This window comes from Malus domestica, chromosome 15 (genome assembly GCF_042453785.1).
Source record: "Malus domestica chromosome 15, GDT2T_hap1".
Classification (NCBI taxonomy): domain Eukaryota; kingdom Viridiplantae; phylum Streptophyta; class Magnoliopsida; order Rosales; family Rosaceae; genus Malus; species Malus domestica.
Window position 1 is genome coordinate 42,520,714 of NC_091675.1, and position 24,555 is coordinate 42,545,268.

At 37.7% G+C, this 24,555-nt stretch overlaps 1 protein-coding gene across 8 annotated transcripts; it reads right to left on the bottom strand.

Annotated features, from left to right (window-relative positions):
- Nucleotides 1-3,586: 3,586 nt before the first annotated feature.
- Nucleotides 3,587-23,713, bottom strand: LOC103454090 (sister chromatid cohesion protein PDS5 homolog B). 8 transcript variants are annotated; one of them, XM_070813315.1, is made up of 29 exons: nt 23,385-23,713; nt 23,033-23,233; nt 22,770-22,951; nt 22,322-22,442; nt 21,190-21,411; nt 20,829-21,045; nt 20,593-20,738; nt 20,358-20,515; nt 20,117-20,266; nt 19,992-20,040; nt 15,635-15,823; nt 14,058-14,237; nt 13,227-13,366; nt 12,544-12,670; nt 11,952-12,092; nt 11,695-11,763; nt 9,903-10,072; nt 8,016-8,133; nt 7,302-7,436; nt 7,027-7,223; nt 6,776-6,923; nt 6,571-6,684; nt 6,345-6,431; nt 5,803-6,234; nt 5,643-5,710; nt 5,509-5,560; nt 5,197-5,286; nt 4,507-4,578; nt 3,587-3,884 (listed from the first exon to the last, which is right to left on the bottom strand). In XM_070813315.1, exons 1-29 carry the CDS (start codon nt 23,478-23,480, stop codon nt 3,840-3,842), a joined length of 4,116 nt encoding a protein of 1,371 aa, XP_070669416.1. In that variant the 5' UTR covers nt 23,481-23,713; the 3' UTR covers nt 3,587-3,839. The 8 variants fall into 8 exon arrangements, with proteins under 8 accessions (XP_070669416.1, XP_070669415.1, XP_070669413.1 ...); XM_070813314.1 differs by having other exon boundaries at nt 8,016-8,136; nt 23,385-23,681; XM_070813312.1 differs by having other exon boundaries at nt 5,803-6,255; nt 23,385-23,677.
- Nucleotides 23,714-24,555: the final 842 nt, after the last annotated feature.

Below are 24,555 nucleotides of genomic sequence, written 5' to 3' on the forward strand. Positions count from 1 at the left end.
TGGAGAATGATGCATGTTATCATGATGGATCAAAATGCCTTTACATCAAACAATTTGCAGCACCCTTGACAATTGCCCAATGAGCTTGGCGTTTACCAACACAACACTGCACATCCTTCGTACACCCCTCTTGGCATGTGAAGTGTTTCTCCTTTGTACTTTGTCACTATTTTGACAAATGATGTCCACATTGGATAAATGTCGTCTGCTAGGTAATACGCTCCCAAGTACACAGTTCCATTGATTGCTTATGTGACTTAAGGAGCTCTTGCTTACAGCACATCATTGAACGCTAGGAATTGACCTAGAACACTAAAAAAAGCATGTCAAATGACCCCATAGCATGCATGACACGACGGATATGTGAGGCTTTTTCACTTCTTGCTTCATCATTTCTCCTTCTACGTTCTTCACCCTCTTGCTCTTATATCTCGAACAACGCATTTCCTCCCTCCTCAAGATCGAACAATTCATTCTCTAGCTCTACGATTTCTAACAATCTCCTTAAAGAAGACATTATAAGAACTCAAGATTTCTGAACTATAACAAGGATTTTCAGAGATTTTCATTTTGGTGTGTTACTTTAGGATGGATACAGTACGGTTGAGCAAACAGGTACAAGATCCGCGGGTCAGGGCGGGTTCGGGACGGGGCGGGGAAAGGGTATCTACATGGGCGGGTGGTTCCATAATTTTAGAATCCTGGGGCCCTGAACCGACCCGTTCTACCATAACAATTGCTTTACTTTTTTAGTCTTCTTCCCCCATTCCCAGATTGCCCCACTTTCTTTCTCCGTTCTCGTTCTCTTCTCCCTCCCACCCCTCTACTGTGTCGACATCACAACAGCCACTAGGCCCACCAAACAAGTCACGACTCACGAAATCACCTCACCATTAGAGAAGACGAAGATTGTGAAGCTCCAAATTGGAAAAGATGATGGGCTTAACTCGGCTGCTGACCACCCAATTTGGTCCGACTCGGCCGATTCCGTGTCACTCTTGACTCGATCGATGACCTTATCGCCACGATCCAGGACTAGACTGCCATGGCCGACAACAAGTCCATCGGCGTCGTGAATCCTGAGGTTATTCAGTCGGGCATATTACTGCTCGAGGATGAGTTCTTATACAGCATGCCATGTCCTAAAATTCTATATGCAATTTCTAATTTTTGAAAAATATTAATCGCTCTTTGAATCTGGTTGTTTGGTTGCAGCGACAGTCTTGTCATTAGGGAAGATGACTTTGGTATTTTCCTTTCTGTGCCGAAGAAGACGACCTTCAGTTCGTCCTTTATGTGTTGACCTAAAAAAATTGTAATTGGACTGGTGGACCCAACTCGTATCGGCCTGCTTCAAACGGGTTGGGTTAGGTCTAGTTCTAAAATTTAAAATCCCGTTACTCACCCCAATCCGCCCCTTTTCATTTTCATATAGGTCCAGTCTGGTTTAGCCTGTGCCCAGTCATAGGATATAGGGTATATATGGAGAGAAAAAAAAAAGGATAAGGTTGCAGATATTGCCAATTGGGTAAAAATCTACTAAATAATCTATCTACAAAATTTGTTGTTTCGGTTAATGACAAGTGTATGACAAAATTGGTTAAAAATCATCTCCGAAATTTAAAATAAAATTATTTTTTATTATTTTATAAAAATAAAAATAATATTTTAATACTAATAGGCTGGGCTATTCAATTTAGAAGTGGAGATGAGCTTGTACATTTACTGTTTACTAAATACAATAATTGCTTGCTCAATAGCCTCGACAATAATCGCTTGGCAATTTGGTAGGGTTGAGTTGCTCTTAGCTTTTGGAAAGGGATCCTCTCCAGATCCCTTCCACCTAAATCATTCTCATCAAACAATCAGGGCCTTTGAAATTTGATATAAGAGCTAAAGTTATTATAACTTTTAAAGTAAGCCCGTGTTCTTAGCCGTTAGATCAAATTTCAAGAGCCGGATTGTTTGATGAGGAGGATTAGGCAGAAGGGATCCATTTCCTTAGCTTTTGTCAAAGATTATTTCTTAATTTAACTAATAAGAACATTCCAAACCGTTAAATTGATTTAAGATGAATTGCATTGAATATATGGTTGGATCCAAGGCAACATAATGCTTAAGCGATGGTGCTTTTTCTAGGCTCAAACACTAGTTTGTGGGGTTGCTTAAATTTTTTTAAAAGCAACTTCTTAAAAAAGTTAGGACTAAAATTGTGTTTTGTTAAAAAAAAAAAAAAAAGTGTATTTTCAAAATCATGGGTCTAAAACAACACAAAGCAAAAGCATCAATAATTAGCTTGTCCCAAATAAAAAAGATAAATTAAATTGGATGCAATCATTAATAACAACTCAAATGCACTGAATTCTATCTGAATTTTAAAGTTAAATGGGTTTCTGCGAGAGAACAACTAGGATGAGTGACCTCCTTGAGAAGTCATCGCATGCTTTCCTCCATCTTGTGAAAACACATGTCCCACCCACATGAACACATGGCGTTACTCTTTTTTGCAAATCACAATTTAACACAAGCATAAATAATGCATCAACTTATGTAAATATAGAAGATTTATGCACATTCGTCAAACTGGTTATTGTTAAATGAATAAGAAAGGATATAAAATTTAAAATAACGAGCCAAATATTCAACGTTGTAGAATTTCTATGAAATTCGCTTTGGTTTGAAATTTTTGGAGTACGATTCTCTCTCTCTCTCTCTAAAAACCAATATAAAATGGTCAGATTGTGTGACCAAAATTTGTACCATCCATCATTCATGCAATGCAAATATCAAATGCTACTGGTACAGGCCCGATAATTAATTAAATCCTAATGTCACTAACACATAATTAGTGTGGGATTAGCAGTCAAATGAAGCCCTCATGCAACTATAAATGCCATGGCACCTGTGCCTAACTAGGATAAGCAGCTACTTAACAATGGATGAAGTTAATCCATCATACATTCTATATATCAGAGGAATACAGGCCTATAAACGTAATCACCGAAGGCGAAGGAATCCCGTTGATCAATCTCTCTCCGATAACCATCCGGGAAGGGTGGGCCGGTTCGAACCATAAGGTTGTGTAAGAGCCTGCTGCTAAGATAGGGGAGGCTTGCAGGGCCTGCGGGGTTCTTCACGGTGATCAACCATGGCGTGCCTTCAGAAATTCAGAGAAGAATTAACAGTTTGACAAGAAGCACGGCTTCTATATGCGGATGACTGACTACTAGATTGTTGCTTAACCTATGGATTTCAAATGCTCAAATTTCACCAGTCATTGAAATAAAACAGCTTCAGCTCCGTGAGATGCTTCAAGTGATGCTGTGTTTTACGGGTGACGGGTTACCAAGTAAAAACATTGTAGTTCTACACCTTTTATTTACGCACTAACAACCGGAACTTTAAATTATTGAGCTAAGAAATTACAAACGAGAAACCGCTGGCTGAATATGAGGCCTCATACAGGCGGAATCATGCATGAACTTTGTCTACAATGGCCTTTCAATCCGATGGTATTTTCTTGCTATTAATAAAATGACACCAACATTCTTTAAAACTCTCCTTAAACTAGAAGAACACATGCTCATTTCTACGTTCTGCAAAATTTCATTAGCAGAGGACTCGTATATTTACGCATACAAACTGTTCTGATGTTGCTTGCTTGTCAAGGAAGAATATATACAACACTGACATCTAGAGTGATGACTTACACAAGGCAAAGGGTGCAAACTCTGGAATGACCTGTTGGCCCAACCTCTCAACTAGTCTGAATTTTAAGTTCAAGATGTTGCTGTTTTCAAGCACCGAAGTGCAGCAGCATAGCTCAAAATAAAATAGAATCATAGCTCATTTAGTTTCTTTTGTCTTCGAGTTCTTCTAGCCACCTGAAAAGAGTGACCAAACAGAAACAGTGGAATAAGTAACCAGGGATATATTAAACACCAACATGCAAGGGACAACGTCTTATTGGGCTGGCAGTTTTGTAAGCAAATTTGGAATTTCTGTCTTCCTAGATTGATGAATCAAATTGTGCAAGACGTGTAGACGCTCATGCGAATTTACTAAAAGCCTATGATCAAAGCCAATGATTCAACGCTGTGCCTATACAGTTTGTTATTTGGATTCAATATTTATTAAATAGGACAGGAAAGAAAATCAAGGTGTTCTACTCTCCAGTAGAAGTCAGAGAAACATATTGAAGAATTATGGAAGACATTTAGATGAAGATCTTAGCCTGTAACAGTTTCACAAATATGGGAAGAAAATACGATTCTTTTTAAGCTATGTAATTCACTTGGAGTATATTGTTCCCAAACAGTATAAAGCAAAAGAGAATATAGTTCTTGACATTTATCAGGATAATTTGACTCAGGAGTTGCATTATCTACATAAATATCGAAGAAATAAAGAGACAAAGCTCCATGCAAGGAAATTATTCGACCTGACACGTCAAAACATAAGAGCAAAATAAAATGATAATACCGAAAAATAAAGTGCAAGCCTTACAGCATCCTCATTTACATTAGTAACTTCTGATGCCGAGGTGTCCACAAAAGCTTTTTTCCCCAGCTTTCGTTTCTGCCACATCCAAAACTACAGAGTAAGCATAAAATCATTGGAACAGTGCAATGAACTCAATTACCACAATTCATGAGTACACATTGCAGGTACAAAAAGGCACAATAACTTTCATGCTACAGTTGAATGTTGTCAAATGGCATTTACTCCTGGGTGGTTCCAGACTTCAAGCATGCATTGGAAACTTTAATGAATGATGCATCAAGTAAATATGAAACCGGCTAAAATATATATCCATAATACATAAGTATATAATGCACGTAAAACATAAATCCATTCCAAGCTTGCATCGTATAAGCACACTTCCTTTAAAGAAACAATGTAGATTGTTACCCACCATCAATGTTGCATCAGACTGGGCGTGGTGATACAGATATCTAGTTTTTGACTAAAACTAACTATATGGAGACAGAAATGGAATTTCATTCAAGTCCACTTAAGCTTTCAACAATATAGACACTTTTTGTTTGATGGGGCCTAGGTGTCCCCCTTCCTAGGGGACAATATAGCCACCTTTTGAACGAACAGTGTAGCCACTTAAAATTGTAAATGTCAAACAACTTAAACTTAAGTTAACATTTGCAAGCTAATAAAACATTCATGGTATTTCACTCTTACCCTTTCCTCCAGTGAACCCTCACTTATAGGTTCCCAGCTCTTACTTTCCAAGCATACTAATTGAACATCCCCGCTACCATCACATGTGATCTGCCAATGAAAAAATGGGAAATTAATCACAATAATTCAGATCAAGCAGAATGGCAATGGCTTTGATAAATACATAATGAATCCAGCTTACAAATTTACAAAACATAAAGATGAAATAAAGGCAATGCATATTATTCTCTAAAAATTTTCCACATAATTTACTGAATGATCGAAATAGTTGTTTAAAAATGGAAATAAAAAAATACAGTCATGTTTATTCACCTTGTATGTATTGTTTTGAGTATTATAACCATCCACTGTACCTGAATAAAAACTGGAAAACAAAAACAATTATTGTTATAAAGCAGGGCTACAACGGTGCTGAAAATCATCTCCTAGATTGGGGAGATGCTCACCATTTATCTTCTGGAGACAAAAATTTGATCCTTTGCCCAATCAATGCCTCAGCCTTCTTACCAATTTCCTACATAATTAATTATAAAATATTTCTCAGGACACCGAAATGTCAAAAATGCAATACAATTTCAAGGGCATTCTCAGAGAGCTTATTCTTACCTTTAAGCTGCAAGGACCCTTTAGATTCGATCTGGGGTCATTGGATTCCACATTAATGCTTCTTTTCACATTAACATTTCCCATCAATGGAATGGTATTTTTTTTAATATTCTGGACAGTGACATTTGATCCACCGACTGTAGCCACAGAATCACAGGATGAAAGTATTTCTTTTTCCAAAGTAATATCAGATTTTTTAGATAAACCATTCTGGTAACCAATACCAGAATCATTTGGAGAGAGATCCCGTTTTCTTCTACATCCTCCCCTACAGGTGCCTTGTTTCTCAGCCTTTCGGGGTTCAGCTTCCCCATCATTGCACAAATTAACTATCTTGGAAGATGTTACGATATGTTTGCTGTCCTTGACAACACCAGATTGTGTGATATCCTCTTGACATTTACGCCCACGTCTAGGAAGAGCACCGGCAGGCTGAAATGCGAATAAAGATTTCTAACAAGATGATAATAGGAAGAAATACCATTAAGACAATCATGGGGGCAATATAACTAAAGCTGTAAAGAAACATTGGAGATACATACCAAAGAGAGATTTGATTTAAATATGTCAACTACTCTTTTGAAAAAGTACTCATCAAAACATGATTGAGTGAGGCATCTTGAATTGGACTGCAGAGAACAAATAATCAAAACGTAAAATGATATGGAACTTTTAACTAGAAATTTAAATTTCTTCCAGCCAAAAGATAAAGAAAAGAATACCAAATCTTATTAAAAATTGCTCATCACTTTTATACGAAATACTTACTTTATATAAGGATGATGGTAGAAAAATTTTCCCAGGAGCATGTAATGAGGAGAGGGCATTGTGATTTGTTAACGTCACAAAAGAATGCCCAATTTCTGCCAGAATATGCAGCTTCTGCATCATAAGAAAAACCTCCTTTCCTCAATTATAAAACATAAACATAAGGTGAGATAGGAGAAAGATCTTCTGAAGGGAAAACTCTTACACCGGTTAATTCAGTGTCTATAGCATCCTCAGCTCTCTTAATTGCACGAAAAATGCAAATCAAATACAAGACAGAATCCTTGGCAACATCCAGAGCCCCGTCAGCATTACTAGCATTGACTAAAACCTGCAATAAACCTAACAGTGGACTGCAAAGAGAAACATAATCCAAAGTTTGTTACCATAGCTGCATTCATATTCAGTACTAGGCAATCTCCAATGTGATTAAGTTAACCGGATATATTTATATACCCGCAAAACTGAGCATATGCTTTTTCATCTTGACAGTCTTCAGGTGGGAAGCCTGTATCATGAGCAAGAATATGGATCAAGAACACCACTATGTATGCTGGAAAATCAGTGTTTAATCCTTCTTGGACTCCAGAGATTTGACGCACTTGAGCTTCTCTACTGTAATCTTTGACAAATTCTGCAATATATTTTAACGACTAAAATGAACGGTATCAGCATACATTCATTGCTCAAGTCTACAGAAATAACTCATAGATATATCACATTTAGCATACATCATCCTGCAGATCCTTGAGGCAATCTGAAGTGGCCATTGCGAAAGCACATGCATATCTACTAGGTATAACATGCTCCTTCAGTAATTTGTGAGTTTTATCAAGAAATGATCTTCTCACCAATGGAGAATCATCCTGAAATGTGAGGAAAAAAATGACCATGAAAATATAAATAAGTGGCAATTCAAGAGTGCCAATGAAATAAAATTTGAAGAAACTGAAGAGTATATAAACAGGAAGGGATGCAAGCAACTAACTGGACTAAGCATTAACTGGTGATTGATATCAGATACAAAACACACCTATTGCTTGGTTCTCAATGCCATCTAATATTTGTCTTTTATAAATTTTATCAAGTGCATTTCTTTTACCATTTGTCAATCAATCTATGAATGGAACAACTCACTGGAAGACTCGGTGAATATTATTAAGTTAGCGACAGATGCATTTATACTTCAGCTATTACCAATTATGAGCTGCAGGGACCAGAATCTCAAATTCCATCAGGGTTGAGGAATATGTTTTCATTAGTTTTACACGAAAAAATGAAGCTGTAACAAGGAGTCCACATGAGTGCAACTTACAAAAGATTGTGTTCCAAAAGTGAATGTTACTCCCGTTTCAAGTTACAAACTTTAATAAGCAAGAGAACAGGTGACCAGTAAAAATGAAGGGCAACACTAGGATACACAAATGAGAACCAATCAGAAATACCTTTGCCATTAAAATTGTAAAGTGAAAGATCTCTGGAGAAATATGGAAATCCCATCTTCGAGCAAGCCGGAGAACAGACTTTGCAGCAGCTAATCTAATACAAGCCTTATCACTTTCACTGCTTTACAGAACAAGTGAAACCAAATGAGTGGTGTCCAAAAATACTTTTGATATACAAGCAATGTATTAAAAGCGTGAGGCGTGGGCGAGGCGTCCGAGGGGAAGCCCGGCCTAGGCGTAAGGCGTGAGGCGTGAGGCGAAGCCTCACGGGACCTAAATTTTTTAATATATACACTGAGCATACACATATATTATATTAAAAAGAGAAAGATTATTAATCAATAATCACCTGAGCACACACATATATTATAAATATATATATACACACATATATATACATATATTATATTATGTATGTATAAAATAGAGGATGAAAAGCATAATGAGCACACATATAACAATGCACGTAGACAGCACACACATCAATTATATAAAATCCTGCCCAAAATTTGGGTTTGGGAGTAATAAAAAAAAAAAAAAAAAAAAAAAAAACCCACTGGGCGCCGCCTAGGCGGCTGAGGCGGCGCCTAGGCGGCTGAGGCGGCGCCTAGGCGGCGCCTAGGCGGCTGAGGTGGCGCCTAGGCGGCTCCGGCGAAGCCTTTCGCCCACTCCAGCAAAACTGAGGCGTTTGTCATGGCGCCCAGCCTCAAGGGCGCCCTAGGCGCGCCCCGAGGCGAGTTCTTTAAAACACTGTATACAAGTAAAAAGTATAACATAATTCACTGAACATAAAGATTTTAAAAGCCCAACTAAAGGTTGAAAAGACTTTTTAAACTCTAAAACACCTCAAATTTTAGGTCTTGAGTACTTGTTTGGTAGGACTATTTTTTAAACTTAAAAGACTCAAAACCAACTTAAAAATTTACCTAGTTGAAAACATCAAAAGTGAGTTTTTAGAGTTTTTAAACTCATGTCCAATGCTTTCTGTCTCCAAATATTTTATGTGCACATCTTCACATCTTTTCTCTTTCCTATCTTTCTCTCTCCTCTCTCTCTCTCTCTCTCTCTCTCTCTCTCTCTCTCTCTCTCTCTCTCTCTCTCTCAGTTTTTAGAGTTTTTAAACTCATGTCCAATGCTTTCTGTCTCCAAATATTTTATGTGCACATCCTCTCTCTCTCTCTCTCTCTCTCTCTCTCTGGATTTCCATGTCCAGTTGTTGTTATCGACTCCACTGTAAGATGAGGTTTTTTTATAATTGTTAAATTTTAAAACAATTTTGAATCTCATACCAAAGGAGTTTTTGAGTCTTAAAGAAAATTGTTCTCAAGAAATGTTTTTAAAAAAGGTTTCGAGAATGATGAAATTTTTTGAATAGGATACCAAATAGGCCCTTAAAATTGTAGCCTTTTTATTCAGTTGTTTGTTGGCTCAATATTGCCATTCAGCATAATGAACAACAATCACAAACTCACAGCAAAAGCCTACACAAACAGTTGAGAATCTCATCTCTGAATGTGAATCTACAAAATTTCGTCAGTTTCTAAAGCACCCTTCTTCCCAAATTAACTTAAGACTGGGAAAAAAATAAAGTCACAGTAAACTTAACCACTCATTCTTATGAAAACAAAACCACATTTTTAATTGCTTCATAAAAACACCATAGGGATTCTAGTCAAAAGCTGAGATGATATCAAAACACGTCAAGTATAAGCAAGAAGTAAAAAAGAAAACTCAATGCAAAGCAGAGATTTAAATAATTAAATGATTTAGTCAATTTTACCTTCTTTAATTTGGCTTGAACCATAATGAAGAATTAATCCCATATAAAAGTTAAGGATGAGCTCATAGACTAAGAAATTTTCTATGTCAAGGAGTCTGAAATCATACCATGAGGTGATACCCTCAGCAGTTTCTCCCTTTTGCAGCATTATTGACAAAATGTCCCAGAGCTCATCAATTTGCCATTTGCTGTAGTCCTCAAGCTCATTAATTTGCTGTTTGGTGTGAGTTCCCCTGTGTGGCAAGAAGCTCTTGACAAGTGTTTTCAGGCCATATATCTGCAAAATAAGTGATTAAACGAGAGGAACCATGGAAATATCTGTAAGAAATGAACAATTTCTATACAGTAATTCTCAAAGTTATATAATCATCTTAGGTGATTTTGGACCCTTTGGTGGGTTGATCCTTGCATAGACAGAGCACTTCTTTCACATGAGCCCGTAACAACACTTTTAATTCGTTAACCTAACTAATACATACAGGCTACCTATCAGAATTCGTGCAAACTATAACAGTGCCAAAGATTTTAACCAAAAAAAGGTAACCAATCTGTAAACCAAAGCTTTTAGTAACTAAATGGTGTAATGACATACTTTCTCCTCTTTCATGGTACAGTAACATTTCAGCAAAAAATTAAATTGATTAATTCCATATAAAAAAGAAGGAAATTTTTCGTGGAGAGCAACTCAATTTCACTGAATTGTCAACTGTTTCATCAAATCCCACTCACAGCTCAACTGAACTCAAGTTTTTTCTAATACAAAAAGCCATGACCAAAAAACTTTTCTAGACTTCATTGCATAGAATATTTGTTCTCTCACATTAATTTATTTTTTTAAGCTTAAAGCATTGCAAATTAATCAATGTATTAAAAGGCTCCGCGCAGGCGAGGCGTTCCATGGATAGCCCTGCCTAGGCGTGAGGCTGAGGCTTCGCCTCATGGGACCTAAATTTTTTAATATATACAATATAAATGTGTATATATATATAATAATTATATAATATAGTATATTACTTTGTAAAACAATTAATCAACAATCAAACAAGCAATCAAGATCAAATTGAGATTAGAATACTAAAAAACTTGAATTTTGAAACAAATCGTGGTGGTGTGGAGAATTTGAAACAAATTGATGTATGAGATTGGAGTAAAATTGAAATATGGGATTGGGATTGAGAATTTAGGGTTTGAGCCTTTGAGGAATTGGGTGAAATATAGCAGAGAGAATCAGGTATTGGGTGGTGAAATATAGCAGAGAAAATCGGGTATTGGGTAGGGAAGAAGAATGGACGTACTGTGATTATAAAAAATAAATAAAAAATTAGACTTGGCCAAAACGACGTCGTTTTGGGCCAAGCCATTTTAACATAAATTAAAAGACTGCCAAAACGGCATCGTGTTGGTCCTAGTCTTTATAAATAATAAAATACCCTTCTTCCTAGTGTGGTCGTCTCCTTCGTGAAGACGCCGCTGCAACACACCAGAGCAGAGGTTTCCAGAAAAATTCAAATTTCAAGCAACAATTTGGATCACTGAAGGGTACTGGGAACAGGCAGTCAACGCCTCAGGTGCACCTCGGCCGCCTAGGCACACCCTGACAAAGCCTAGGCGAGTTTCTGCCCTACTCCCTGAAAACAGAGGTGAAATTGCTACCCCCGCCTCCTAAGGCCGCCTAGGCATGCCCCGAGGTGCGTCTTTTAAAACACTGAAATCAATTCATGTATTCAATTTAACACGCTTTTCAATGGTCTAGTATATTAGGAGGATTCAAGAAGATAAAATCAAGGCACATCTTCCCTGTACACTAGACAGAAAATCCAAACTTTGATGGTAAACACCATTCACAGCTGAACAAAATACTAATACAAGTGAAAAACAATGTTCCCATTCAGAATGTACCTTTAATTTGCAAGAATCACTAGACCCGGATGCATCATCACAAGAGTCTATAAAATCTGAAGAGTTCACCTACACGGAAGAAGTTAACGTATTATACTCACAATTTTCAACAGATACTTGAAACAAATAAATATTCTACAACATTTGAGATCCTCGTTTAGGGAAAATAAAATATCTATATTCAAAACCAACTACATTCTGGCATGCCAAAGTTCAAATAAAATGTTCATATTTATCTCACAGTTGATGTGAATTACTTGGAACATTTTTTGATATATATAATGGGTGATCTCTCCAACTTGGCTTTGGAATGTTGAAACAGAATGCTGTGCAAGACATCCCAAGGACTGTAACACTGTTGGTATGTTCTGCCCAACTAGTAGAGAATCCACAAGTTCCTAGACATATTGAACAAAAGTTGATTCAGTACGGATAACTCAGCATTATTTGAGTATACATGCAAGTTACGACATTGTAAAATATGACAATTCCGAAATTCTTAGGGTTATTCAGATGTACAGCAAACAAATATTGCGTCTCACTAATACATCCATATATAACCCAGTGGCAGATTTGGGTCCCATGTGAGGGTGAACTTAAACAATGATAAGACTATAAATAGGATGAAAATGTATACAGTACACAAACACATGCACATAAATGTGGATATAAAAAAAATGGTAATGCAATACAGCTAACATCTTATTAGGAGGCAAATGAACGCCATAAAGTGTATTTAAAAATATATATATGACTATCTATAGAACATAGTATGTGTGAGGCTGAAAGATACATAACCATAAGTAAGGATAAACAAACCTAAAACTTTAAAAATCAAGCTAAGCATACCTTACATAGATCTTGGAAAATCAATTGCTTTGAATGATCAACTAAAGCAGCAATTGCTGAAACAGCATATTTTGACTGAACGCGAGTCCCCTCCAGACAAACCCTCTTCAGAAAGGGGTAGATTTCACTTCAACAAAAGAAGAAAAAGTTGAAGCCATTCTCAAAACATTGGGATAAAACAGGTTTAGATTTCAAAAGGCTTAATATTTAACAAAAGGAATGGAGAGGAAGGACACTCTTTCTCATTTAACTGTTGCCAAAAGAAATAGTCCATGTGTAAGCAAATACCAAAGGTTAGAAGCACAAATAGCATAATATGCATATTAAAGTTTGGGGTATCTTAACCATTTACTGCTGCATGTGTAAGGAATAGTAATCACACCCATTAGAAAAATTGCAAGACTTGACTTTCGGAATCCATGCACATGTTACAGAATAAAAATCATTGATTTGAGCTCTTTTATATTTTTCATGGATTGTGTGCACCATGCACAAGCTCTTTTTAATATTTATTTAACAAAAACAGTTCTGACAAAGAAGAAACATCCAAACTTGAATGACTGAACAAATTAACATCACAAACAAGATAAAAAAAGGACACCCTTCACAATAAAGTCTCCATTGGAACATAAAACTCCATCCTGCTCAAAATGTACAGGAATCAGAAAGACCGCAGAAATTACCTGAGTTTAACAAATATGTGAGGGCCTGCTTTGGCTAACACTTCAATCAACTTATCATTAATTGGGTCCGTCTCCTTTAATAACTTCTGAAGTTGCACTTCTGAACCTCTTAAGAGTGTTGGGAAAAAGCTGGTGATTGACTGAACCAGAAAACAATTAAAAGACAATTTCAATCAGTGAAGAGACAAAAATATTCCCCAAGATACTTAGATAGTACTTGCTCACACATCCAAACTTGTTTTACTCCTAGTCTTATATTATATAAAACATAGATACAAGGTTGAACTCATTAAGAAAAGGCAAACACTAATACGCTATATACGCAAAAAAAAAATTATATAATATCTCATCCTCTTATGGAAACTAACCTAATCTCTCAAGCTTTATTGCAACAGAAATGCAAGAAACCAATTTAGGCCAATATAAGTTAAACAAAAAGGCAACATACTGATACTACCAAGGCCAATATAAGTTAAACAACATACAACCAAACGACAGCATTAGGCGAACTAAAACTCATTCTAAGACCTGACACTCGTAAATCGTACAATTCAGTTCAGTCCTTAAATTGAACCATGCTATAAATGCTATATGTGCTTTCCATATTGTTGCTCAAGTTTACACACTAAAGTTGTGTTTTGTGCTCACCAATTGTAAGTGTTAACACAAGCACACGAACCCTTCATGGTCTTTCTCTCGTATGGTTAGCTTTGTCTTTTTGAGCACATGAACTTAATCTAACTTTGTTCACATTCAAAATTTTTACACTTCTGCTGAGGGAAAGTATTATTTAGATCCACTAAGCAAAACAGAAAATAAAAACCTTCTTACCAGCAGAAGTCTGACAGAAGAAGCCTCCAAGTTTCTCTTTCCAGGACTGTTACTGGATAGATCATCTAGAATACAGCAAACATGCGCTGCACTGAATATATTATAAGAGCATTTTGAGGAAAGTGTTCGTAAAAACTCAAAATTCTGATGTTTCCCGCCAATCATATTCAGAAATTTGTCCTGAAAATAAGAAATGAATAAGTAGACAACACAATTTTTAATGAAGAAAAAAACAGAGAAAAGTAAAATTATAATTTTGTTGCCATCAGGTATCTTAATCATACAAAAGAAAAATCACCAATAAAAAAGGAGACCATTGTTTGACACCACCTCATAATTAACCAAACTGAAATTCAACTTGGCCGTCCACATTATAAAACAAGTCCCATAAAAAATGCAGGGATATCTATTCAAGCAAACAAAAAGTTGATCTCGCTTGACCTAACTTTATTCACCCCAAGACTTTTCATGGGCCTAATCCTTTTAACATCCATTCAAATGCTTCATCTCAACCCCAGGGGCATGTCAGTCCTCATACTGGTGAAAGCTCAAATTAAGAGAACCTCTACAAATTATAAGTGCAAATTGTGTATAAGGGGTGCACAAGTGGTCTTCGTGTAATTGCGGCTATCACCAGAGAATTTGATAATGTGTTTCTGGGTTTCCAAATAAGTTTTGGATGACTCCACATTACTATATTTACATTATTAAACAAAAAAAGCAATTAAGCCTTATCTCAGAACTGGAATCATCTATATAAACCTTGACCTGCCTCATCACAACATGATTCAGATTTTACAGTTTTATGCCTTATAAATGACAAGCACTGTTTACAATTTGCCCCAACTCCACAAAAAATTACCAATATAAGACGGAATATACCTATTCAACTGTTTTGCTTCATCCAATCACACATTTTCTAAGATCTTATATTTTACTATTTAATTAATGAGTGAATAGGGAATAAATGTTTTTGCCCTCCCCATATATCATGAAACACTTACAATTAAAAGGCAAGTTTCATTGAACTTAAAGCTCTGGTTTTCAATGTATATTGACTAACCAATTCAGTGATTCAGACAGTCTACAATCAAGAAAATCCAACTCAGATAGACAACAAATGTCATAAAGAACCTTTATTAGGAATTATTTCTTTACCTATTTTGAGCAATGAAATCATACATATGTTTATAAGAGAAAACATGCATGTTACCTTTGCAATGTAAGTCAACCAGATTCAAAATTAATGAGCTACGGATACACAAAAAGAAATAATTAGCTTAGAAATCTATGTTTACCACATTGGACATGAGAAATCAAATTATTAATTGTTAGCCACTAATCTGTTTATCTGCCTATATACATACCAATATATATTTATATATTAAATCTATATATACATATATATATATATGCAACAAAGTCATATATGTGGGTTCCATACAAACAAAGTACTGTCTGCACACAAATAAGTACATGCATGTTCCCAACAATCATGCACGTGCAGAAGTGGCTCAAAGAGGAAGAAGGGCATTCATGGGATCATTTAATTAAAAGTAAAGGTTAAATAGACGCACTCTGCTTGCACGGGCTTCTTTAAATTGCAGGTCATCCAATAACAGAGCCAGTGAATTAAAAATGTTATTATCTTTCATTTGGTTAAATTTTTCAAAGCACTCTTCTGCTCTTGAAGGGTCTGCAAAGGAGACTGCCATTTTTGAGAACTGAACTTTATATCTCTTCTGCATCTCTTCTGAATTACTCCCCTGCAACATCAAGTTAATTGCTTCAATTATTCAAAACTATTAAAGTGTAGCCAAAAAGTGAAAAGCTGCTATTCATTGCCTGCATACACCAGGAAACTTATACAACTTTATTCAACAACAACAACAAAGCCTTATTAATGAGTAGTAAATTTAAGTGGAATCATACAACTTTCTTCAATGAGTAATAAATTTAAGAAAATGAAATATTAACAAAGCATAGAGCAACAACAACAACAACAACAACAAAGCCTTTTCCCACTAAGTGGGGTCGGCTATATGAATCCTAGAACGCCATTGCGCTCGGTTTTGTGTCATGTCCTCCGTTAGATCCAAGTAATCAAGTCTTTTCTTAGGGTCTCTTTCAAAGTTTTCCTAGGTCTTCCTCTACCCCTTCGGCCCTGAGCTTCTGTCCCGTAGTCACATTTTCGAACCGGAGCGTCAGTAGGCCTTCTTTGCACATGTCCAAACCACCGGAACCGATTTTCTCTCATATTTCCTTCAATTTTGGCTACTCCTACTTTACCTTGGATATCCTCATTCCCAATCTTATCCTTTCTCGTGTGCCCATACATCCCACGAAGCATCCTCATCTCCGCTACACCCATTTTGTGTACGTGTTGATGCTTCACCGCCCAACATTCTGTGCCATACAACATCATTGGCCTTATTGCCGTCCTATAAAATTTTCCCTTGAGCTTCAGTGGCCTACGACGATCACACAACACGCCGGATACACTCTTACACTTCATCCATCCAGCTTGTATTCTATGGTTGAGATCTCCATCTAATTCTCCGTTCTCTTGCAAGATAGATCCTAGGTAGCGAAAACGGTCACTTTTTGTGATCTTCGCTAGATTGCTCCGGTCATTAGTGTGGATAAGTATATAAATGGATAGAGATAGGAAAGCAAACACAAGATGTACGTGATTCACCCAGATTGGCTACGTCCACGGAATAGAGGAGTTCTCATTAATTGTGAAGGGTTTACACAAGTACATAGGTTCAAGCTCTCCTTTAGGGAGTACAAGTGAATGATTTAGTACAAATGACATTAGGAAATATTGTGGGAGAATGATCTCGTAACCACGAAACTTCTAAGTCCCGGAGTGTGGTATCGGCTTGACTTTCCTTATCTGTCTCATAGGTAGATGTGGAATCTTCTCTGGAAGTACTCTTCCTCCATCCAGGGGTGGTATCTGTAACTGGTGGAGATGCACAAGGTAATGTATCAATGTCACTTGAAGCTTACTTGTAGTTTCAGGCTTGGTCAAGCGCGATACAAACCATGTAGTAGGAGTCCCCCAAGTCGCCGAGCTAGGGGATCTGCTGAAAGAGGTAACAGACAAGGTAAGCAATCAGAGCTCCGGCTGATTGTTCACATTCTCCCTATCTTGCAGGCAGCATGAAGGATAAAGAGAAGAAAAATGAGAAGAGATGATATGGGATACTTTTGCTTTTGAAGAAGTAACTTTCCACAGGCTTATTCTTGAACTGGGCTGGAGGGTTTTCTGGTTTCCTCCAAAGTATAAGGCCGACTGAAGAATTTGAGGGTCAAAACAAGTCCATCAAATCTAGAGTACGTTCGACCCTGCTGATATGGGATACTTTTGCTTTTGACAGAGTAGTGGATGTATCGGCACGTGTGCTGTTACGCTTGTCTCCACATGCTTCCTTGTATCCTTCTCACTTGCCCTATCTGTTCCTCAGGCAGATGCGGTATCTTCCCTGGAAGCATAAGATGTTGAAGATGAGTACTCGAGAGCAATGCCAGGGTAAGGGGTTCCAGGCAGTCAGTTCCTGGCTGGAAGCTTGATTCCAAGTGCTGACTGATTGCTCTCTTTCTCCTTGTCTTGCAGGTAAGAACAAGGCCAAAGGAAAAGACAGGGAAAAAGCATGATATGGGATACTCTTGCTTTTAACCCTGATGATATGAGATATTCTTGCTCTAGTATAGCTTGTTTACAGAGGTATTATCGGGGGGAAAGAAAGCTGAATATTTCGAAAGGCTTCGTTGGGAGTGCCCTCTCAGATAAGAGGAAGGGTTGAGCATTTTTGCAGGTCTGCCTGTCCGTTGGGGATGGAGGTCGACATATATAGGAGTCTCCCTAACATCAAGTAATAATGCTATTCCTTTACCTTGCTTGGTCATAGCACGGTAGTGGGAGCTGCCAGCTTCACAAGTTTTAACTCTGTCAGAGCACTTTGAAAAAGTGGTCTGTGGTATCTGGAAAGCTGATGTTGCGTGTGAAGATTACAGACAAGCTTTATCCAAGGAGATCCGGCTCTTGAAGTTGGGAAAGTGGTGCCTCTTCGGTTTTCGAACAAGCAATCCTGTCGGGGATCTGGCTCTCGAGATTCGGAGAACGATGCCTCTTCGATTTTTGAGAAAGCAATCATGCTGGGGGTATGGCTCTCGAGATTCGGAGAGCGGTGTCTTCGATTTTTGAGAAAGTAATCATGTTGGGAGTTGGGAGTGTTTTCTCGAATATGAGTAAAGGTTGGGCATGTTTGCTAGTCTACCTTGCCACGAAGCACAGAGGTTGACACACAGGGACTTTCCAATTATCCAGCAGTGGTACTGTTCCTTTACCCTCTCTTCGATTTTTGAGAAAGTAATCATGTTAGGAGTCTGGCTCTCGAGATTCGAAGGGCGGTGCCTCTTCGATTTTGGAGCAAGCAATCTTGTTGGGGGTGTTTTCTCGAATGTGAGTAAAGGTTGGGCATGTTTGCTAGTCTACCTTGCCACGAAGCACAGAGGATGACACACAGGGACTTTCGAATTATCCAGCAGTGGTACTGTTCCTTTACCCTCTCTTCGATTTTTGAGAAAGTAATCATGTTGGAAGTCTGGCTCTCGAGATTCGGAGGGCGATGCCTCTTCGATTTTGGGGCAAGCAATCTTGTTGGGAGTGTTTTCTCGAATGTGAGTAAAGGTTGGGCATGTTTGCTAGTCTACCTTGCCATGAAGCACAGAGGTTGACACACCGGGACTTTCCAATTATCCAGCAGTGGTACTGTTCCTTTACCCTTGTGGGTAATAATATGGTAGCTAGGCCGTCAAAATTTATGTGTCTAAACTTTGTTAGTGTTGTTTCTTTGCTATTCTTTTACCCTTCTTGGTCAGAGCGATGTAGTGAGAGTTGCAAGCTTCACGTGTCTCGACTTTGTCAGAGAACTTTGGCAAAGTTATATGTGGTACCCATGAGCTACTGTTGCGTGTGGGAAGTGGGTGATTGAACAGTACGATTCATGTGCTTTCTACTTCGCCAAAAATCTTCGACAGAATGCCCATAATTTCCGCAAAGCTGAGTGTGCGTGTGACAGGTGCTGACAAGGCTGGAAAAGTAGGTGCCTCTTCGATTTCTGAGATCGACCCTCGTGGTCTCTGAACAGCCCAGCTTTTGAGAAAGCAAACCTCTTCGATTTCTGAGATCGGCCCTCGTGGTCTCTGAGCAGCCCAGCTTTTGAGAAAGCAAACCTCTTCGATTTCTGAGATCGGCCCTCGTGGTCTCTGAGCAGCCCAGCTTTTGAGAAAGCAAACCTCTTCGATTTCTGAGATCGGCCTTCGTGGTCTTTGAGCAGCCCAGCTTTTGAGAAAGCAAACGCCTCTTCCGGGGAAAAAAACATTCAAGATAATGCTAAGCCACATTTTAGGCCTCTAGAAGAAGTCTGAACAGATTCATTGAAATGCAACAGTTACCACGCTCTGATACTTGTTTGAGCACTAGGACAAATATTCAGTACTAAAAATACACAAAATTAAGTCTAAACAAGAAAATGTGGAGAAAAAAAATTCTTCCGAATGGAATACTCATAGAGGGAAGCAATTGCTTTTATCACCAGCATAACAACTATATATATATTCAACGGCTTTGTAAGAACATGTTTCAATACCAAGATTTGTTTACTTTTGGATTTTAATAAGCATCGAACCTCAAGCAATCTCTATTCACATAAAGGACCTTAAATATACTCTAAATTCATAACAGTGTTCACCAAATTAAAATTGTCAAACTAACAGTTGAAAATATTAGTTAAGCATGCTTTTCCAAAAACTCACATAAATTAGTTCAAGGACCACACGGTATCTCGATAATGGATAGTGCACAATATATTCACTAGCTATATACAAGCCATGTTTAGCAAGCACGAGATTCAATTACTGTACCTTCTCTTTCTTTCGATTGGCTAAATAAGTTTGCATCTCACTTTGCAACCTACAAAACATTTGTACATTGTAAACAAAGAGGACATTCACCTTAACCACAGCAAGAGCAAGTTAGTGATAAATACCTTTGTTTCTGAGATAAAATAGAGTTCAAAGCCTTTATATGAAGTGGGGTGAAAAGAGAAAACAAGTGGATCCAGTGCCTTGTAATTTCATGAACTGAAAGACCAGCTGGAAATAGATCTTCTGCAAGAACAAGCTCCATATTTTGGGACCTGAAGTAAAACAATAAGGAATGAGAGTCAAATACAACATTGTACAGCATTGACTTTATTCTAAAAAGCTATAACATGTGAGAAAACAAACCTGAAATCCATACAATCTTTATCAAAGCATAGCATCAATATTTTACAAGGAATCTGTTCAAAGTGGTCACTGATTGTCATAGAGCCTTTAAAGCATTTGTTACAATAATCTCGATATACTTCCATCAACTTCTGCAAAGCTTTCTTTCTAACGGGTATCTGCAAATAATGCAACCTTATCAATACAAGACAGCAAGTGTAACTTGGCAAACTGAAACTATTTGTTTTAGAAATACCTTCTTATCCCTAAGTCTTTCAGTGGTCTGAGATATTATTTTGGGAGGAAAGCATCTCGTATTAGACATGGCAAGATCACAGGCAACAATCACTGCCTGTGTTCTCACCCTATCATCAAAATCTAGTAGCCGACTTTCAAGGGCAGCTGTTTAGAGCAACAAACAAGTATAACTAATATTCCCAGAATTACACAACCATAACTCATATAGGAAATAGAAAATGTTTCGTAACTTACGGAGAACTTCTTGTGATTCCGTCCCAGAGGGGTTGGTCACATAGCAAACTTTAGCACATTGTAGAGCACTAACTCTAACGTCCGCAGATTTATCCGAAAATCTTTTCAAAAACTCAACGAAGAGGTCATGATACCTTTGTGCAATATGGTGATCAGGCAGTGTGAAAAGTTTTCCAATTAAATTAACAGCTTTGAGTCGGACATCAACCTGATCAGTCTATAGAAAAAAATCAGACTCAAGTGATATTTAATGAGTGGTGAGGTAACGAGCATAAAAGGAACTTAAAGAGAAATCGAGGCCTATGCCAGGAGATGAAAATAATTAAATCAATCTAAAATGAAATAAGACGAGAAGACATACCAGTAACTCTTGAGTCAAATTTGGAATGACAGCAAGAAGCATATGAGGAGCACACCCAAAAATTTTAAAAATGATTTCATGGTAAAATTCCTTGAGCTCACTCCCATCAGCATCTCCATCCAAAATACAAGATGTCAGAAACCCACAAACAAAGGACTCAAGTTTGTCTGCACATGTTTGGATCACAGAAACTGCAAGCTGAGAAGAAGCAGAATCTGCATCCTGTGAAACAAAATATAAGAAAAAACAGTACTTCTGAGTTAATTAAGCTAAATATTGATATCAAGCATTAGCAGATAAGAAGCACTACTCCATGTATTTCACCAAAAGATAATTTGTAGTAAAACTTATTTACAATGTAAAACAATTTACATGAAAAATGGGAATTTTCATTGCAATTTACTTTTGTTTGGGTGTCTGACTTGAAAACGCCCATTTCATTACAAATTCCTTAGTTAAAACACCTATTTTTGTCCAGAAAAGTAACCATCAGCATTCCAAACAGTATACAAAATCACACATTCACCAGTAGTTGATACTCATTTTTTCTTTCAGGTTGGAGACCCAAATTAAAAATGATTAATCCATGATCTCACAAGCAACTAGTACAGGAAGAAACAGATTCCAATTCCATAAGATCTTAGTCTAATGCGTCTAATAGTTCTATGATAATAAGGTCCAACCCGGTGAATGTACAAGCCCCATATACAATCAGAAGTCAGAAGTTTTATCCTTTATTAAATAACCTGCTTCCATCATTTACTACTTTAGCAATGACTCCATGTTTATAACATGCAACCTTTTTCAGCTTTTACCACAGAACAAAAGTAATATCACGTATTTGATCAGAAAACAATGCATAGGGCATTTTACCTAGCACCAACAACCAGACTATGATAAGTGGATGCAACATTTTAAAGGCCATGCTAACACAATCCCGCATGCTACCTCGTATCAATGAAAATAAATAAACATGCATCGGAAAAAGCTCATATTATAACAAGCATTGGTTTGCCAACGCTCTACTTAACATTAGTGAACACTATTTTGACATAAAAAACACGTAGAACTAGTTTATCATACAAAGAAATGTTTCTACAAACATCTGAAGCACCCACTATCTAACACTTGCCTTTGCCTCCTTCACAAGATTTCGTAGAACCACATCCAAAAGTGGCTGAGAAGCTTCCTCGTTTAGTATATGAACCATTATAGACAAAATATCATTCATCAAACTCTGCTGATGATGTTGCCTACAGGGGAAAAATGCAAGCCATTATTGTTGATGTCATCATAGTTAAGCCCAAACTTTCAATACATTAAAACATAACAAATGCTCTTAATCAATTCAGAGACACTATAATCTCAGATACTTAACTTGGTAAAACATAAAAGTAGAGCATGTTCTAGCCATCTAAGTTGCAGTCATTTATAACTTTTCTTTATTCCACGAAAGTGGATATCTAGTCGTAGAATGTAACAGGATAAGCATTGATTCCTCCAGAATTAGCAATTACAGAGAGCCCAAAACATAAAAGAGTCGAATGGAAGGTCAAATACTAGGAATGAAGGATCGTTACCTCACAACAGAGAAGAAGGCATTGAACATTTCGAGAACTAGATCATTGCAGTCAACATCCAACATGATCACACAACATTTACATCGCGCAACAGTCTCTACTATTTTGGCCCTCCTCGAAAAGAGCGGGCTCTCCATATCAGCTAGCTCGACGAACGTGCTGATAATGAGTTTAAAAACGTTCTGAAACAAAATAGGAGTGTAAGCGTCTTTCAAATGATGAGTACACAGTGTAATCAAACATGGTCAAACACGCACACATACCCTTAGATATTTGTCCGCAAAAGGGGGTTCGGGTGCCATAGCCCGAAACATTTCAGTTACACAGATGGCCACAAGAAGCCTGACGTCCTTATCCCTATGCTGAAGCAAGCCATGCACAATAGCTTCTCTCAGGGGCTCCAACTTCTTACAAGCTTCAGCCGAAGAAGCATGTTCTAACTGCGACAAAGCACTTGCAGCTTGCTGCAAATCGAAGCATACAAATTACAAAACAAGCAAAACCGCAAAGATCAACTGAAATCACTACCCGACGAAATGAACAAGCTCAAAACACAAAAACCCACAATTCCATTTCAAACATAAAATTCTAAAAACGATTCGAAAAATTGCTTACTCGGAGAGATTTGACGATGAAGTCCTTGTTTGGGCGCGTTTGGCGGCGGAGGTGGGTGCCGATTTCGGAGACGAGTTGCAGCGCGGACTCGGCCATTGGGGCAGTGAATCGGAGAGAAACCCTAACTCAGCGGACGACGGTTTTGGCAGTGGTGCAGCGGGCGGACATTCGATCGACGGCGTAAACCGTGATTGCAGGCCTGGAGGGAGGACGAGAGCTTGACGAGTGTGACAAGAAAGTCAGTGGACTTCGGAGATTTGAGAGTGGGGAGGTCTAATTGCTGAGAGGCTCCCGCCTTTGGTGCGCGTTGACAGAACGCGCCTTGTTGTGGGAGTGGTATGGGAATTTGGGCTGGGGATATTTACCAGCCCAAAAAAAAGGCCAGCTTTTGGGGTATAAGGTACCGTTTGGTACATGGGATAAGACGGAACATACCCGTTGTATGTTTGGTGCGTCAAATTCTTTGGGACCCACTGTTACATGGAACGAATTTTCATTAAATTTCCCTTCCACTTTCCCCCTGAAATGAACTCGTTCCACCGCATGGAACAAAAATTATAAAATTTTAAGACAAAAATGTCCCTTATCTTTTTCAATATTTACTTCATCTAAATCATAAAACAAACCCTAAAATTCTATCATATTTTCTCCATCATCTCAGTCAATGCCTCTTTTTCTCCCAGTCTCTTGCAACCTTCCTTTCCCACAGCCTCATCATCTCCCATAGCCTCTCTTTTCTCTACGCATCTCTAGGTTTCAGGTTTGATCTTGCTCTCTGTAGATCTTTGATTTTGCTTTTCTTTTTCCTAACTTATCAATTTTATTATACTATGAAGTTTAATTGTAAGTGTAGAGACTCTCGACATGTATGATCTTAAGGCTTTTGAATGTTGCTTAAAGTACTCTTTCTCTGTGTGACTAAGCTTCTCTTCAATTTCTTCTGGAATTTCATTGCCCACCTTTCATATGAGTTTCTATAACATTTCTGCTCGATTGTGCCTAAATGGTTATAAGAATCATGCACAACAAAAGCTGATTTTTGGGAAAATAGGATGATTCTGAGAAAATAAGTTAGTACTTTTGTTGTTAGTTTTGTAGAGTGTTTAATTTGTTGTTAGGTTGTAATTACTCTTTTTGGGTAATGGCTTTGGCACCTTGGAGTTGAGATCTT